General features: G+C 35.3%; 1 protein-coding gene across 2 annotated transcripts in view; it reads right to left on the bottom strand.

Moving 5' to 3' along the window:
* Nucleotides 1-1,037: 1,037 nt before the first annotated feature.
* The window catches only part of UBQLN1 (ubiquilin 1), a 40,205-nt gene continuing 21,831 nt past the window's right edge, over nucleotides 1,038-19,411 (bottom strand). Inside the window, exons 4-11 of one of the 2 annotated variants that reach the window (XM_031447188.2) lie at nucleotides 15,209-15,471; nucleotides 14,565-14,723; nucleotides 14,158-14,392; nucleotides 9,278-9,420; nucleotides 6,300-6,383; nucleotides 4,957-5,072; nucleotides 4,438-4,606; nucleotides 1,038-3,040 (exon numbers count right to left, since the gene is read on the bottom strand). In XM_031447188.2, coding sequence (XP_031303048.1) covers nucleotides 2,888-3,040; nucleotides 4,438-4,606; nucleotides 4,957-5,072; nucleotides 6,300-6,383; nucleotides 9,278-9,420; nucleotides 14,158-14,392; nucleotides 14,565-14,723; nucleotides 15,209-15,471 — 1,322 coding nt within the window. In that variant the 3' untranslated portion in view covers nucleotides 1,038-2,887. The remainder of the gene's footprint in view (nucleotides 3,041-4,437; nucleotides 4,607-4,956; nucleotides 5,073-6,299; nucleotides 6,384-9,277; nucleotides 9,421-14,157; nucleotides 14,393-14,564; nucleotides 14,724-15,208; nucleotides 15,472-19,411) is intronic. The other variant, XM_031447189.2, reaches the window with a different exon arrangement.

The raw sequence follows: 19,411 nt of genomic DNA, 5'->3' as shown, positions 1-19,411 counted from the left end.
TCCAGAGAGGAGAAGGCCATAAGCAATGAGAAGCGGAGACTTGCTAAGCACAGTTTTCCCCAAATGTGTTCACTGGATATAGCATTACTCTGAAGAACAGTTAAGTGAAAAGAATAGTAGAGGATAGAAGGCTGAATTAAACAGGTTTCTTTAATGTAGGACTTCTTGTTGACTTTAACATGCTCAATTTAATGTTAATCTCTAAGAAAGGAAGTACAGTACGCAGTATTTCCCTGCCTTAACCACGTAACTTTTTTGTTTTGCACAAGGGCACAGATATGTGCCTTAGCTTCACTTTTATCACCAATGTTAGCGACATTTTTATGTCCTATTTTGTTGTAATTTGCCTATTAACATAGTAATTATGCCTCCCCCAAACAAAAGGCCCCTCTCATCAGTATACTCAAGCCAAGTCTAAGCTCCAACACTGAATATAGAGGCTAGCCGTCATTTACCTGATTTGCTACACTTAAAGATTAAATACTCCACTTAGGAAATAAAATCTTGAAATGTTATTTTCACCACTCTATTCATTTTGTAATAAATAACCCAGTATGAGAACAATTTAAGTCCACAGTATTTTAAGAGTCTTTTTAATGCTTTTAAGAATTTTAAGTATTTTGAACTCCTTAAAAGATCAGATCTAAGATGAACATATTCACAACAAACAACAAATCATACCAGTGCAACAACTAAAATGTCCTTAAGAGATCGCCCAGCTGGGTGTGCTGTGCAGACCTCGCTGCCACTTTCACAGTGAAATCATAATGCCTTGACTCAAAATCAGATAACTAGTCAAGTACCAAAAATAGCAAGCAAAGCCCAGGTCACCTGACTTCGGAGTAGGTTTTCTTTTTAAACCACAATACAGTATTATGCACATATTTTAATAGAGGAAACAAAAAAATAATGAAAAACAACTCAAGTGTGCTAAATTCTGGGGTAAATCAACTCCAATAATCTTTAAAAGACACAGTTAGAGAAAATAAATTGAAGACATCTTTTTCTTTCAAAAAAAAGGCAAAACAAACCAAGTGTAAAAGCTAGAGATTTATTGTTATTTTCTGCTTAATAAATCGTCAAACTGGTTATGACACTATCCCACACTGTATACCACCATTGGCCAGTACAAAAGTTTTTTAAACCACACTGAGGCATAAGGCAGAGAGAGCAGAGACACATGAATATCATCCGAAACAGCGTCCTCTAGTCATGCCTCCATCCTGACCTTTGTACAATGTTTTCTTCCTGGGGAAAGTGTCAGAACAGTGTGAGGGATGGTGGGCAACCTGGCCTCTTTACCTTTTTTAATAGCAAGCAACTTACGGAAGTAATGGAATTCAACTGTATTACCCTTGATTTTACTGTCTGAATTCATTTTAGGTTACTTTAACATTTTAATTTCCTGTAACTGTACATGAAGAGAATATAATGACCTAAGAGAATACTGAACCAGAGTCAGCCAAATATATTACTGACCCCAAAGTTATGTTTAAATTGGTCCTAAAGGAATGTACCACCCCAACAGTTTGAGAGTTAGGCAAACAGAACTTCTTTGGGGAGGGAAGAAAAAGCTGTAGAACAGCCAAATATACTCAGCATTGTTAAAACGGCTCTGTGTTTCTCACCTCTGAATGGTACTTCTTTACTACACTATATGCACAGATACCCTAACAGAATCTTGGATGCCAGCATTATTTAGGCTGGCCCCATCCAGGATAGATCCCCACCCCCACCCCCCTAATTCCCCTTCTCTGAGGCTCTGAAAAGCACAATATTTAACTATTTCTTAATAGAACTACCAAAACACTTCAGAAACAAGTGGCTCACAAATCATTTTAAATTCATGTATTGCCTGTGCATGAGAAAAATGATAAACCCAAAAGATAGTTCTATTTTTATATGGCGATTAAAAATAACTGAAACATCAAGACACTTTCAGTGAAAGCAACATTTCAATTACAAATTGTAATGCCTGTTAAACTACCTATGGGAGAAGCTGAAAAGTCCTCGGCAAATGCACTTCTGGGTTTATACTACAGTGCTCCTTCAGTCTGCACAAAGATTAAGGTAATTTACAGTCAATCTCTGAATGCTGAGACAATGATACATCATGTTGTCTGTACAATTAAATGTCCTTAAAGAGATAACCACAATCAGCTCTTCTACTGTATTTTCAACAAACCTGACTAACCAGTACTTCTGCTGAGAGATGTTTATCAAAGATGCTGTAAGATTCTACGCAATCAGGAAATACTCAGCTTTGAAGTATTTCCTTATCTTTACTTTTTTGGTTACAGGTGTTTTGCTCAGATAATCTATTACAGTATGTTTCTAGAAATGCAGTCCCAAATGTGCTTACATACACTGTATACAAATAAAGCAAAAACTGTCAGTAGTATAAATCTTACAGCATTTTTGTTTGCAAAAATACATGCCAAAGTCACAATAAGCAATGTTGTACCACAAATTATAAAGCGCAAATGACTTGCTTCTTTTTAATGCTTTTATTCTACATAAATTACTACCATACGCTAATGTTTAAAAGCAAATAAACTGGACAGATGCAGGACAAAAATCTGTTCACCCAACTATAAAAGGTGGCATGTTTTTTAAAAATTACAATAAATGCAGAAGTGTTTGATGCATGCAGTAGCCTTAAATGAAAAAGCATTGATTCCCACTGTTTCAGGAAAAAAAAAAAACAAAAAAAAACAGAGAAACCCACACATCTTATTACTGCACTCCACCTTAAAATGCATCATATTGGGTTTGTTTATAACAGCACAGAATTCCAAAAGTCAAAATGAAATAAAGCAGGTATTTTAAAGATTTAAGAGCCGTTATCAAAAATAAATTACATTTTTCCCAAGATACAGAAATGCTGCTATGATGGCTGAGAGCCCAGTAACCTTTCAATAGCCGCATTGATATCACCTCCTGTTGCTATTAGCGCTTGCAAGTTTGCTTCACGGTTCAAAAATCCCATTGCACTGAGCTGTTCCAGTTGTTGCTGAAATCTGACTTCTGGATTCTGTAGCTGTTAAAGAAAATAAGCAAACTAAAACTCAAAGGAAAATCAGTCCATTCACACCTAAATAATCTTTTAAAAATTTTAACTGCTTTTTTAATAACATCTGCTGGTCTCCTAAGCTATATAAAAAGCACTGGTCTCTTTTCTGAAATATATTCAACATATTTAGAAGTCCATTTAGCACTTTATTTTAAACAGTCTAATTTATATGTAAACCATCATGTCACACAGATCATATTAACTGCTTCAAAAAAAAAGCCTAATAGACTTCAACCATTACTTTAGATATACTTAAGATGCTAATGAACATACAGGGAAACTTAAAAGTATCTATGCAAACAGTTTAGAATTAAATTATGTATTTTGTAGCTATTGACCAACTGAGTATTATAAAAGCCAGTGTCCTCATGTATACAACTCTAAAGTTCTAACGAGGCTTATAATGTGAATTTAATTTCTGTGTTGGCCAGTCAAGTCTTTAGAAAAGAGTTCCAGTTTCCAGATGCATAGACTATACTCCTGACAGTTCAGCTGCATCTTTTTTTTTTCCAGAAATGAGGTAAGAAAAAAATGCATAAATGATCAATCAATTCTGGGCAACCTGATAATGGTGAGGCCTGTAGATTGTTCAACTTACATAACAATTCTGTCCAATAACTAAAATCTTTTTTTCTTATTAATTCCATGAATATTTTCTGAGCCAGAAGTTATGCCAGGTACCAAGAATACATACACTTGTGTAAGATAAAACACAGCTCTGTTTATTGAATTTAGTAAGGCTTGAAATCAGAAAGTATGCTGTATTTTCGCCATGTCTAAGTTTAAGGATAATCTACCATAATAGGTCTGAACTGGCAATCATCTCTTTATAATGGCAGATTCTTAGTAAATGAATGTTTCCAGATGCAAGAACATTATTAGGCATGCACATTTTTCAGCCATATTTGTGAGGAGTATACATGTAACACAAGTTACCACATGAGGCAGCAGCAGGTGGGGTGAGGTAGTTAGGACTTTTTTTAAAGTCAAAATTCAAAAACTAAGGTAGAATACAGGAAGTATTTGGGATAATAAAGTTTATCTTCTTCCTTGACAAACTTTTATAAAATATAACCTATTTCAAATAATTTTCAAACAGGGACTGCAAAAAAGAATGCATTTTAAAAGACAATTTCCAAAAATTAAGGCAAAGCATTTCTTCCCTTCCACTAACCTTTCCTTTAGTGTCTAATATAGCACCCAAAGTAAACAATTTTTGTAATGCCTGTTTTTAAGAATCAGTATCTTTAAGAATGTCCTTTTCATCATGGTCTACACCTGAAAGGAGAGCCATTTTTGATTTTTCTTTCTTTGAAATTTCTAAAATTAAGAAATGCAAAATGTGAACAGAAAAGAATCATTACCTGAGGATTCACTCCAGCCAGAGCCTGCAGCATTTGCTGGATAAACTGCTGGTGCCCAGGCTCAGTGGTTCCTGCTGTGGGACTTGGGTTTTCACTAGGTGCAGAACTAGAGCCATTGGTTCCTGAAGAGCCTCCAGTGGTCCCTAATGTTCCCAGGCCAGGAGTAAACCTAGAGAAAGCATGAATTAGCAATAAACCTAAACTCCTGCACAGTAAGAGGCCAGATCATGCCAGCCTGTAGTAAATCAGTTATATTTTAACATGGTATTAGCTAAGTTAGCTTCTAAAACCAAGCGTTTTTAGCTTTGAAAACTGTCTTAAAAGCAATCTCAAAAAAAAAAAACCCTCAAAAAAAAGCATTAGCAAACAATACATACATACATACATACATACATACATACATACATACATACATACATAAAAGCAATCTCAAAAAAAAAGGCAGAATGACATTAAGTGTGAAATTCTCAGAGAAAGTAACCACTGTGCACTTCCATAACCTTCCCCAAATAAGCCTACCCTGGGATGAGGCCAGGGGCTTCCGTTGCTAAGGTCTGTAAACCCTGCTGAATCTGTAACAAGGCCTGCATTGCTCTAGGGTTTGACATTGCCGATAACGTATCAGGATTCTGCATCTAAGGAAGAAAGAAAACCAGAGGTTACGAGGGAATTAAAATCAGTGAATGTAAAATTTAAATGTTTTCTTTGCTATGTTTCTGGGGGAAATCTAAAACCTTACTCCTAGACAGTGGTAATCCATAATTTCTTTCCCCCAAAAAACACAAGCACCTCCTCTCTTTGACAGCAAACCTAGTGTGCAAATCATTACTTGACCTACTCCCAAGTCCATCATGAATGCCTTTTTTCATAATGAAAGACAATCAGGAGCTCCTCTGGAAGCCACAACTGTTCCCCTTCTCCAACAGATGAAAGTATTATTTCTAAGAGACAACATCCAAACGCACAGTAAATATAACATGGTAATATGGTGAAAGCCACATATTCCTCCTGACCAAGTGTTATCTGTTGCTGATGTAACAATTTTACCAGTCAGATACACTCAAAAATAGTTTCAAATTCGAAGTTAATGCATGCGTCCTTAATTCGGCTTCACTACTTCCAAATACACACCACCTGACTAACCAAAAAAGATAGGCTTACATCATTACATAGATCAAGGACACTAACTAACCTTGGATAAGTTTTACAGGCCTATGGATCATCTGCATTGTATTTTGAAGCCCTCCCTAGAACTTCCAGTTTCAAAACACCAAGACTGACTTCTCTTTTATCTTTTTAAATAATAAAATACCATGGCAATCTCAAATACTTTTTAATAATAAACCTTCCTTATGACAACACTGACAATTTTAATCTTGCTAATTCCGAGTCTGAGGAATGAGATCTACCCCACCCCCCTTAGAAAACAGGTCTTCTATTAATTTGGAAGAAGTAAAACATAGGAAGAAACCAAACCTGTAAAACGGGTTAGGGTAGCTCTTTCCTGTTACTCGAGATTAGTTAAACCGTAAAGCATAACACGACACAATGAAGCACTTCAAAGTTAGTAAAGTGAAAGGAAATGGTTTATGGTATTAACGAAGCATTAAAAAATCCTACATCCTCAAAAGCAAAAATCAAATGGTCCTTTCCTCAGAATTTATGTTTAAGAAATATAAGCAAAAGGTCAGCAGTGAAATGGGGCTCAGTTAAGATCAAGCTGAATTCTCTGCAAATTGACAGCATTACCAGACTCTATTCTATGTTTTGCTATCAGCCAGAGAAGAGCAAGGAAAATGTTTATTATCAAATTTTTTCAAGCACATCATTACCGAAGATAGCTAGCATCTTTTCTTACTCACTTGTTGGAGGAAAGTTGGGAGCTGTTGTCTCATTTGTTCTTGAAGCTGAGGATTTCCAGCAAATAGGGGATTATTCAGCATCATCTATGGGGCAAGTGTTCAAACAATTTTAACTGGAAATATCTGAAACAAGTAATGTACCTTGTTTAATAGTCTATCTTCCCCCAAGTGCCTAACCTGGCACTTAAAAGGGAGGAAGGTAGAACATGAATAAAAAAGGGAAGATACTGTCCACAAGAGGGATCTCCAGAAAAAAAAAAAGAAACGAGGCATCTTCTCTCTCAATGAGAATGGTGATTTATGATAATGACATGCAATACCCTAAAAAATAAAAGCACTCATTTTCTCAGGCTGTCCCTTGAGTGAAGGTGAATATTTGCCTTTGAAAGAAAAATGGGAGTAACTGCATTCACAAGGATACATTTTCTGCTACACCGACAGAATAAACTTAAGCATCAATACATGAAACTATACATGGCTTGCTTAGACACCGCGACACACAAGTGGCAAGCACAGAGAAAATCCAGATCTGGAACCACTATATCTACCTGCGTACTACGAAACAGCTAATATTAGGTCCAGAAAAATAACACCACAGAACAGCAACCAACTTGCCAGAGAACTGGAGCTGCTAGGTGAAAATCAGCCCTGGACTAGCACTGATAGATCTCTGGGGAAAGTATTGAAATGCTTTAAGCCCTAAAAGATGTAAATCCATTTGAGAACACCAAGATTAGCCTCTGGATTTCACCTCACTACCAAAAGAGATGAGAAAAATGGCATGCCTCCTAACCTTCAAATGGGTGTTAGGAATTTAAAAGTCAGGGTCAATGTTAACATGATGTTGCATAACTGAAAATAAGATTACAATACACAATCAGCATAACCAGAATCTAGTAAATTCTCAGAGCTTCAAAAAAAAACAAATTTTATATCAGTTTCTCCAGATGGAGTAAAAAAGTCAACTAACAATGATTTACTGATAGCCTATTTAACCAGTCCACATCCAAAGTCTGGGGGGGAAATAATCTTGCCCTTAAGTAGTTAGTCATATTTGAGAGTAATTATATGTAGATACTGGAAGTAGAAAGAATTCCTCCCTACCTTCTTTAGTTTATCTATTGTTGCAAAGTAGATTGTTTAGTTAACTCCAATAAATAAATAAAGCAGGAAGAAGTCAGACAATGTTTTATGGATATACAGTATTTATTTCAAAGTGACCAGTAAGTTCACAATAAATAAAGTAAAATCTACTTGAGACCAATGAACCTGCTTCTTTATTGGCTCCAGTCATTATTATGAACATATCAATGAAGTTCTCACGTCTTTGTTTCAGGATTCGTGTTACTTGAAAAAGCATGTCATCTTAAACTTACTCATTCTTTCTCAGAAAATTGTATCTCATTTCATTAGGGTGTTTCTCCTAACTTACCTGACTGTATATAACAAGTTTTTATACTCAGAGTTTTTTTAATACCTAAAAATCAAAATCAGAATTGAGGCACTACAAACTTTAATCTGCTGATAACCAAAGTACACTGTAAATGTTTCTGAATTGTCTATAATAAAAGACAACTCATATCTAGCCTTCTTTAGTCTACATTTTGCTTTGGAGTCAAAAGCCAGAATACAAAAGTGCTCGAGTCACTTTATAAATGTCAAATTGTTAGTTTAAGTGGCCAGGAATGTGCTTGTTAAATAACATCAAAATTTTAAAGATGCGCACTTAATACTTGGCCAAATACACATTTAAAAACATACAAGTAGGATCACTCTGCACACATATTTTCCACATTTATTTTAAACAAAGGTGCTATCATCACAGTAAGCTGAAGCACTTAATACTAAGAACTCAGTCTAATAGTTTTATGAATAAAACAATCTTTCACTCAACAAAATGCAAAATTTAAATATATAAAAATTCACTTAAAAACTTTATTTCCAATCCCACAAATTTTAAGAGGATAAAGTTGTTGCTGAGGATTATAACCTGAAAATATCTACTATATACTTGAATCAATATGGTTCCAGGCTTCAGAAATATAAAAAATATTCCATTCAACATAATGAAGTAATTAAAGTTAAAGGTTTTTAAAATTTTGGAAATGGGAAGAGACTGTAAAAAAAACCATTTAAAATTCCAAACATTCCACAAAATCCATTTTTAATAAATAACAAATACAAATTATAGATAATCAAGGCTTATTTTCACATCCTCCAAGGTTTTTCAAGCCCAGCAGTTTTTAACCTACAGTTACATCAGAATCACCGAAGGAACATGAGGGGGGAAAAATCCACTACAGTTGCATAAAAACTGCTCAGGATGGGGCCATTTTTTTTTTCCAATTTTAAAGTCCCCAAAGTCATCCTAAATGTTCAGCTAGGGTTGATATCCACCAATCTTAGTTACGGTCTCTTCAGAAACAAGTTAGAAAATAAACTATTTAATAAAGGACCATTAATACTAACTTCAGGGGGAAATCTGTAACTGAAAGCATGAGAATACTATTCCCACCAATCTCCCTCTGCCTGTACTAAACAATTTCAGGTTATTTTATAACTGCCATTTTGTACATGACTATTACTCAGAATCTGTATAATCTAATAAGTAAAAGGTTTTCAAATGTATTAACACTTCTTAATCAAGATGCATATTACACTAAAGAATGTATCTTCAAAAGGGAGAGCAATTCAAAACTTTTACACTCATCTCCTAAATCAACATGTGCAGAATATATAAAGTAAAACTCCACTTCTTTTCAGGCAGTGAATACCAGAAATGAAGCTGTTTTTAACTACATTAAGAAGCATTCATTTACTGTGAGGAAATAAACTGTCCAAAAAATTGGAGATGTATTTTACCTACTTCTCTAGTGTGTTAAGGTAGCACGCACAAAACAACAACAAAAAAACAGCAATTATTTGATTAGGCTATTTCAATTCATGCTGCATAGTCCTTAATACAGTTACAAACTCACCTGTGCAGCAAGGTCGGGGTTCTGGCTTAGTGACTGCATCATGCTCCTCATGTAGGGGGCAGACAACATGTTTTGCATAAGTTGTGGGTTTTCAGTTATTTGTTGCAACAAGCTCTGCATTCCTGGTGTGTTGAACATACTAGCTGAAAGTTTGTTTAAAAAAAAAAAGGGATATTTTATCAAGGAAAAGATACAGAAACAAAAGTGAAAGTACAATTTTAAAATACCGCACTGTGCATAATTTTAGCAACTGCAAGTAAGTATACATATTACTTATCAATTAAACTAAGAAAGACTTTTAAACCTAAGATCTCCAAAACTACATGCCCAACACATACCAATAAAGGGCGGCTTATGGACTTCAAACATTCTAGGTGCTTTTATGGTAAAATTACATCTATGGAAAGGGTAGGTTCTAAAGTCAATTTAAGGCAAAAATTAGGTATGGTCAAAATTACTATTGCAAAATCTTATAAAGTGAAGGAAAATCTGGGCCAATTTTTCCTCCAGGATCACTTAATTAGCATTGTATTCAGCACTCCATACCTAGGAAAGAAGGAAGCCTTCTCACTGAGGCCTCCAACCCATTTTCACTGAATCGTAGCACTCAATGAACTGAACCCCAAATTAAGGACGTTTCTTCATCCTTTCCCCACCTGTAAAATGGGGTATCTACTTGATGAGATGGTTGTGACAATTAAATTAACGTGTAGATGCTTGTTACTATTATTTTTTCTTTTTTTGCTGAGAGCTACAGCTAAACTTATGTCAATTCAACATTTTTTGAAAATTAATTTGTTCAACATATATCCATATTTTCACTTGCTGTCTAGATACAATCAAATTCAAATATATTCTCAAGCTCATTAAGTGAAATTTTTCATCTCCTTTCTGTTCTTAATCCATTCAGCAAAGTTTTATCAAGTCTTAAAACATTTGACTCTTTCCGCTTTTCTAGTTTATTTAATTCTGCTGTTTTTCTGTAATAATTCTTGTTTTTCCTATTTTCTCATGTTGTTTCAATTTAGGTTTTTTCCACATCTTAGAGTTCAAGGATATTCTAGGACAAGAATTGACAAACAGCCTAGAGGGCAAATATGGCCCATGACCTGTTTTCGTACAGCCCATGAGCTAAAATGGTTTTTACGATTTTTTTTACATTTTTAAATGGTTAATGAAAAAAATTTATGAAATGTGAGAACCATATGAAATTCAAACTTCAGTGTCCACAAATAACATTTTAATTAGAACATGGTCATGCTCCCTCATTTCTTGTCTATGGTTGCTCTTGTACTACAAAAGCAGTTGAGTAGTTTCAACAAAGGCTCCACGCTGCACTATCATACTACACATTGCTGTTCCGTGTTCCACAAATCACAGTGACTCAGCTGTACCTCATGCCACATGAGTCACTGTAGCATGCTGTTATTTCTTTTTTCATTACCAGTGCATACCAGTCACGTGAGAACAGAAGAAAAAGAGAACTGAACTATCAATGTGCTTTTAAGGCACAGCAGAGTATGGATTATTTTATCAAAAGAGATGGCAAAACACCATGTTTACCATGCAATGACACTAAAAGAATACAATATACTTCAACATTACTAGACAGAGCACTCATCACAATACTCCCACTCACAGAAAAGGAAGTAAGAAAAATACAAAATATAGAGTATCTCATCATTGCCAAATTTCTTCACAAAAATAAAAAATAAAAATAAGGCTGCAAAGTTAAGTTCTCAAATGGCTTATGTGCTAGCCAAGCAAGGAAACCAGTATACTAGCGGTGATTAAATCTTCATTGCAGCAGCCAAATAAATGTGTCCAGAGAAAACCAACTTGTTTAAAGACTATTAGCCTTTCAAAGAGAATAGTTTCTCAAATGTTAAGGACAATTGGGCTCAACATCAATAACCAATTAAAAACCAATGCAAATTATTTTTAGTAGATTCCTTGGTTCTTGATGAATTGTTAAATGTTACTGCTCAGTTCTTGTTTGAGAAGTGAATACCAAGTTTGAAGTAACAGAAAAATTAGCCTCTATAAGCAGTCTACATGGAGTAACTACAGGCCAAACTATTTTCAAAGTTGAGAAAACATTCATTTGGTACAACGTGAAGTAGAATATGATAAGATGTGCTACCTCTGATGATAAAAACCCATGTGAAGGATTAAAAGGATTAGTTGGAGAAAGATACAATGCCTGTAAAAATATGAGGTATTTAAAGATAACAGTTATTCACTGTCTTATTCATCAACAAGTACTCTCCAAAATATTTTGAACTATCATGTTATTCAATGAGTAGGAGCATCAGGTGAACTTCATTCACCTTTGTGAACTTAACCATAGTCAATTCCATGAACTTTTCTCAGATTTATCTTGACTTGTCCAACCAGTTTTTTTCTGCTTACAGTAGTTTGATGGCTTAACAGAGGTAAAATTTTGTTGCCATTTTTTTTTAAGTTCAGGGCTAAGACTGAAATTCTTCTGAAACAATCACCATTATCAAACACTAAATGACTTTGAAGATTATCTTTTGCTAGAGACTTGGTAATGTCTCTCAATGAATTCAACCCCAAAATACAAGGTGAAACATCATTTACATGCCAAACTCAGACTGTGGTAATTCATTACTACAACTGAAACTGTCTGAATCACAAGCAACGTCAAACTGCTTTATACATTCTTGTGCTGTCAAGTTAAAACAAGCAGCAAGATCTCCATTCCCATAAATTTGCAGTAGATATACTTTTGAGCTCACACTGTAATTCCAGAAGCATTTTTGGGGCCTCAGTGCAAGCACAAAGAAATTTCCACATTTTAAAATTCACTTAACTGTATAGTTGAGGCACTACCACCTAACCTTCAATTAGAAGTGGTTAAACTACAATGATATCCTAAAAGCAAAGAAGAATCTAACAGAATCCTATAAATTCTTTCCAAATGATGCATATGCCATTTAAGATCATACGTTCTTGAAATGAATACATATCTGAATGAAATGAAATTTAAAATCTCATTATATATCAGTATTTATAAAAGAGCATTTGCAAATGATCTGCCAGTAACAAAATGGAACACTGTGAACATCAATTAAGCAAAATGTTATTCCTTAAGAATTCCATTCCTATCATTAGCAGATATGTATAAGAAAACATTATATCCAATTATAATTACATTTTAATTCCATCAAAAACAAAAACAAACTTGTGCTATTTTGCTTTCTCTCGTAACATAATATTCTTGATTTTGCCTCTTGGTCTGCAAAGTCTTAAAGTATTATTATCCCTTTGCAGGAAAAATATGCTTACAGAGCAAAAGAAGAGTCAAGAATCTCACCTTTCAGGTATATAGTGTGTTTATGAATATGTATGTGAATCTAACTTCAAAGAGTTAAGTAAAAATCATAATAGTACAAAAATGCGTTAACAATTTGTTAAGCCAGGGTACATTAATTTTTGCTGTTTCTTATTTTCCTTTGATGGAAATATTAACATGAAACCTTAAACAAAGCATCAAGCCATTCAATAAAATAATTGAGTAAAAAGTTGCAAAACCAATTATTCATTTGTAAGACGAAGTTGATTCTATAGACACCATGCTAAAGTAAAAACAACAATTTGCCCATCAGTTGGGAAATGACTGAAACCTTGCTGTCTCTGCTCTTAGACCCTTAAAATATGAATAAAGCATCTCTCTCAAAAGTTTGCCAATAAGAATCAAATAAGCAGTAAGTAAAATACAGAGCAGGTTAATTTTCTTCCTTGATTTAAATATGGTATTACTTTGGATGTTTAACTAGACTGATCACAGTAATCATTCTGAAATATATATAAATATTGAATCATTACATTTTATACCTGAAGCTAATCTAATGTTATATCTATACTTCAATTTTTAAAAATGGCATTAAATTTTTATAAAACCTGTATTTTATCCAAAAACCTCATGACACCCACTTTATTATAGGAAAGAATATATACTACAGTAACCATTCTGATTTTTTCCTCTCAGTAATGAATTCTTTAAAAAAATTCCTCATCCAGTATCCACTTCCTCTGCTAACATGTAAGGATCTTTTAAAACATACCTAGTCACTCTCACCTTAGGAAAGTGCCCCAAGCTTTCATCTCTTCTCACTTACGTGCCACATACTGGGACTAAAATCTTCATTCTGGCTGCTGACTCTGGGCCTAATTCTTAGCATGTAAATATCTGAATAGTTGAAAAAAGGGCAGATGAAAAGACTCATTTATTGAGTCTAGTCTACAGAAAAATGACCAAAAGCAAATTCCTAATCTGGTCACACATCAGAATCTCCAGCAACTTTACACAAACACAAACCTTAAACCCCACTGTGGAGAATTCTGATTCACAAGGTCCGTGGTTAACACCTAGAAATCTGATTTTTACCAAATCTGGCAGGTGCTCTGATGCAGCTGGTTTAGCCCAGGTATCAGGAGTGGATACCCACTGATTTCTATAAAAGAATACGAAACTGGACTCAAGGCAAGAAAAATGTGTTCCAGTGATAAGTACACAGGTAACTGTGTTACCCCTACAGTTTCATTTTCCTATATTGTTGAAAGGAAAAGGCCACTTCTCCCAAACCATCTTGAGAAGACAAAAACACAAAAATGCCTCTGGAAATCTTCAGTAACCTTTTGCATTATAATGCACTTGAAGTGATTATATTAATCCTTACATATTTACAGCTTCCTTAAAAAACAAACAAAAAAAAATATCTTGCAACATGAGAAGATAGTTCATAAAAGCTGTCCCTCATACAAAAGCACAGAGTAACAGTATAAGAGATGTTTTCACTATTGAAATAAGTGAGGACAACAAAGGGAAAAACCATCAGTTGTTATGAGCATACCTCCTACTCCAGGCCCCAAATTTGGCGCAGTAGAACTCTGCCCAGCAGTGCCACTGGCAGCACTGCCACTAGTGCCCCCCACAGCGCTGGTGGTGCCGCTGGAAGCTGATGAACTCTGGGAAGCCTGTGGAGCCCATGGATTGGGTAATGGATCTCTATTTTCTGTACGGGAAGGCTGGCTACCTTCACCTGAGGATGTATTGCTCACTAAGGAAGCAAATGGATTACCACCAAACTGTAATAAAAGACACAAAAAAAAAGCATGAAGAATAAGCTTTTGTCTTAAATATCAGATACGAAACTCTTTTTAAATGAAACTGCATTCCACACACAAAGGTACCCCTCAATCACACACATTTGTGTTATAAAAGGAGCCTTGGCCTGAGCCTCAGAGCCAGTGTTATCACCTGTTCCTGAGCAGCACTCAGCATTGGTTCCTGAATATCTGTGTACATGCGCCGTAAAGCATTATATCCCCCTGGGATGCTTTCTAGGTTGCTTAAGGCTCGGTCCTGGTTTCTCATCATTTCCTGCATCATTGCTGGGTTCCTGGCAAGTTCCAATGTCTAAGAAAAAGATTTCCAATGGGGAAAAAAGGGCACAAAAATACACATAAATTATTTTAGCTATTAACTGCTACAGATAATTTTGTAAGTTTTCTAATTCTATGAAATTAGCAGTCTTCATATTTTAAATTAGAAAATTATTTTAAGTAATTCTTGCTGGATTTCACCTCAGAAAGCAAGCTAATATTCAAATATCAAGAGGAAAAAAGGCAGTTTGTTATGAGTGAATGCCCATCTCTTGAACTGGACTCTTTGATTCTTAAATCTGCAAAATAACTATTTATTAAGATCTTTAAAACACAGCAGAAGTTCAAAGTTCAAATAGTTCAAATCAGTGCTTTGTTTAGTTTTCCTAAACAAGGATTAGGAATTTTTTTTAATTTAATCATACATATATGGTGAGCTCTTTAAACACAGAAAATTAAATAGAAAGAAGTAAGTATATAATTTCTTAGCTAACTCAACTGAAAGAATTTTCCACATACTTGTCTCATAATATCTGGATTATTCAGCATATGACTAATTTCTGGATTTCTCTGTATCAACTGCTGCATTTGCGGATTGGCCATAATTAACTGCCTCATCAGGTCAGGATTTGAGAGCATGCTCTGGACAAAGGGATTCTCCATGATCTGGACCATCATTTCAGGATTGGACATAAGTTGCCGCTGCATCTGACTCTGTAGTTCAGAGAAGTTGGTAGTATTCAAACCCAAGCTACTTAGGCCTGCAAGTCCTCCAAGGCCACCTAAGAAGATAAAGGGAAAAAGACATATAAATTAAAGTCAGAAATTTTATCGTTAACATGACTGTGCTAAAATATGAAGATGCAAGAAATATTAACTGAATCAACAGCCCATTACAGAAAACCATTTATTCTAAAGCAAAAATAGAATTCCTATTACTTTTGTACATACATGTTTAATTTTATGAACTAGTTAAAAATATATTCACTTTGATATTTAAGAAATAAAATCAAATAAGTATATGTTTCTTCTGTGTGGTATAATATAAAAATATATTTGATCTTTGCATATAGGATCTTTGATCCTAAAACCCTTAGAATTTCCTAAGTGAAGGGAATGTCTTGTTATTCATAACAAGCCCCTGGAGACTACACTTCATTTATGCTAATGATGTTACATAGGGTGGGGCCCTTAGGTAGCCTCAGGATGGATGGCCACCAGAAAGACCAAGTGATTAGGAAGTTGAACTTTCAGCCCCACCCACCAACCCCTAGGAAGGGCAGAGGGGCTTAGAGACTGAGTTCTGGGAAACTCTTAGGCAGTGAGATTCAGAGTTTCTGGGTTGGTGAACACATCTAGATGCTATTAGGGTGACAAGCCAAGAAAGGGAGAAGCTATGCACTCTCCCCCACCCAAATGCCTTGCCCTATGCGTCTCTCTCTTCCATTTGTCTACGTCTGAGGTGTATCCTTTATACTAAAGTGGTAAATTTAAGTAGTGTTTTCCCGAGTCCTGTGAGCCATTTTATCAAATCACCAAACCTGAGAAGGAGGTTGTGAGAACACCTAATTTATAGCCTACCAGCAAGTACAGGTGCCAGTAAGAATACTTTCACTGGTATGTGAAGTAGGGCAAGTCATGGGGGACAGCCTTTTAAGTTGTGAGATCTGACACCAACTTCAGGTAGGTAGTATCAGATTGAACTACTGGACACCTGTCCAGGCAGTGCTGGAGAAATTGTTGGCGCCTGAAAGAACACCCTAGAATATGCTCACTTAAGAAAGAAATGAGAAAAATACACTAGATTATACTTCTAATAATCTCTTTTCAGAAGACTAGTTTAACAATTAGAATTCATCTGTTACTCTGGTTGGAACAGAGCTACCAACCATCAAGAAACAGATGTCTCTCTGAAGGAATTAAATCATAGAGAAACCTAACAGATCAAAGATGATGATTATGTGCTTATCGTAAAACTTTGTAAAATTATATAACCAACTGAATGCATTCATTCCTCACTTACTGAGCACTTCTTTATAAGCCAGGTACTGTGCTACATGTTGGGAATAAGGTGACAAGAAAGACACAGAACTCAATCTAGTGGGAAAGACAGACAAGAAAAACAAATGCAAAGTACAACAGAGAAGGTCACAGGATATGATAATATAGTACCTAAGTGAAATGGCTGCTTTCCCACAAGACGGCACTTAATGAGTTTGGAAAATGAAAAGTTGGTGTGAAGTAGGGAGCACTGGAATATTTCATCCTAGGTACAATAAATATATACAAAAGCAGAGAGAACAGGAGTACTGATGTACTCTTGAAACCCCCAAAAATTCAGTATGATGAAATGGCAGATAGCAGTGCTCACAAAACATCCCATGTGCAGCCTTATGTTTCTTTTGTTTTTGGATAGGCCCACGTGACTAGCTATGATCAAAGGACTGCAAGAAATAATATGTCACTTCTGGCCCAAGTATAAAATAAAAGATCTGCCTTGAGACACTTTAGCTGTCTCTTCTGGCATATTTCAAGTGGTACAGCTACAAGACAGCAGAATTTCATCAGCTTAAGTCCCTGAGGATTATGTAGATGGAGGTCTCACTGACCAGTGAAAAACATGTAGCATGAAGAAAAGCTTTGAAGCAAGAAATTAAGCTTTGTGGTAATAAGCCACTGACTCTGGGGTTATCTATTACCACAGGATAGCCTGTCCTGACTAGTGTAACTGTTGAGGTACAGTAAAAAATGAGAATGGAGACACAAATGAGTGCTACATCACAAAAAGTGTTGAAAGGTTTTAAGCAGAAGAGTCACTGAAGATTTTCTAATAACAGTGTGGAAATAACACAGAGTAAGCATTTTTAAAAGTTGATGACCTGCATCAAGGAAGTAGCAACAGAACAGAGTAATTGCATGGGGTGGGACAGAGAAGAGATTATGGATTAAGAGATTTGACTGGGGAGAGGTAGGAGTTTGAGAGACATAATGATGAATGTTTATATTTGTTTTGTTCTTTGCTTTCTAAAGAGACACATACAGGCTAAAGTACTTAAGAGAACATCAGGTAATATGCAGAGGTGAATACAAGTTCAGAAGTGATGTGGCTTGAGGTAAAGATTTGAGTCACCACGTTATAGTGACAGGATAATGTCACTTTTGGAAAATAGAGGAAAGAAGAGGAAATACAAGGCAGAACTTGGGAAACAATACCAACATAAGAAACAGGAAGAAAAGACCTACAAATGAGAAAGAAAAAAACTGGGCAGAAAATTAACCAGGGGAAAACAGTATCAGAAATTAAAGGAAGAACATTTCAAAGAAAGACTGACAAGCATTAGAAGAGAGGGATTTAGATTTTAAATCACTTTCTTTTCATCTAAAAGTATCTAAGAATCTAAAAAAGTATCCACTAAATTAGGGGAGCTAAGAGGTCAATGGTGACCTTATCAAGGGAATCTACAGTGAAGTGGTAAGGGGAAGAAATAGGGAACAGCAAATTTAGTGAAAGGGAAATAGAGACAGAAAACAGAAAATGCCTTTTCCAAAGACAGCTGAGAAAGGAAGCAAAAGAAAGGGTGGTAGTGGTATTCTGTGGCTTTTAAACATGAAACAGACCTTCATGAGAAGAGACAGGAAAAGAAAACCTGAGTACAAAGGGTAAATGGAGTTAACTGACAGAGAAAAGTACCTAAGACAGGGGGTGGGAACAAAACAAGAAATGAAAGGATTAAGGAGGCGTATGGTAACAGATAAATTAACTAAAAGCCTCTGTGGGCTTCAATTTCTTTCCCTATAAAATAAGGAAAGAGGGGAGAGGTTTACCTCAATACCTTTCAAGAGTCAGAACACTAAATAATTGCATCCTAATCTACTGTGTTAGTAATTTTTGCCATCTAAAACTCATGTATCTTAACCAAAAGAGAAATGTTTAGCCTAAAATTTTAGAAAATAAGGGCATTAAACATTAAAAAAAAAATTGTGAATCCATGCCATGCCCTAAATGTTTCAAACAGTTGGCAAAGTAGAACTAAATTACTAAAACAACACTTTCTGAAAAGATAAAAGATACGATCCTTACTATGTGAGAACTGTACATATTTCTTAAGATGTCATCTCAAGGTACACTTATCATACAACTTAGAAAATTAAAAAAGCACTAAGCCATTTATCTATCTAGTTCAACTATGGTTAGCTTCAGAATACTCTTTTCCCCAACAAACCTCCCACAGAACCTCAGTGTAAAAACTGATATAAGAAAAGTGGTTTTGGCTGATGCAAGATATCCTTAACCACTGGGCTTGCTCCAAGGCCCGTCTTTCTGTGTGTGTTTGGAACTGTTAGAAAATCACTAATGCAGTCTGATCACTTCATTTTACAAATGAGAAAATTGTGTTCGGGGGTTAGCTTAAAATCAGTTAGCTAATTTTCCCCAGAGTCAATTATGTGGTCGGATTACGTATACATACATTACATCTCTGTCATTACTAAAAAGAAATGTGTCAATTCTAAGAGGCTACTACGAGCAACTATACATCAACAAAAAGGACAACCTAGAAGAAACAGACAATTTCTTAGAAAGGTACAATTTGCCAAAACTGAACCAGGAAGAAACAGAAAATATGAATAGACCAATTACCTGTACTGAAATCAAATCAGTAATTTAAAAACTCCCAAAGTCCAGGACCAGATGGCTTCATAGGCAAATTCTACCAAACATTT

Source organism: Camelus dromedarius, chromosome 10, assembly GCF_036321535.1.
Source record: "Camelus dromedarius isolate mCamDro1 chromosome 10, mCamDro1.pat, whole genome shotgun sequence".
In the NCBI taxonomy this organism is placed as follows: Eukaryota; Metazoa; Chordata; class Mammalia; order Artiodactyla; family Camelidae; genus Camelus; species Camelus dromedarius.
Note: the sequence above shows the minus strand (reverse complement) of the source record. Positions and strands in the feature narration are given on the sequence as shown.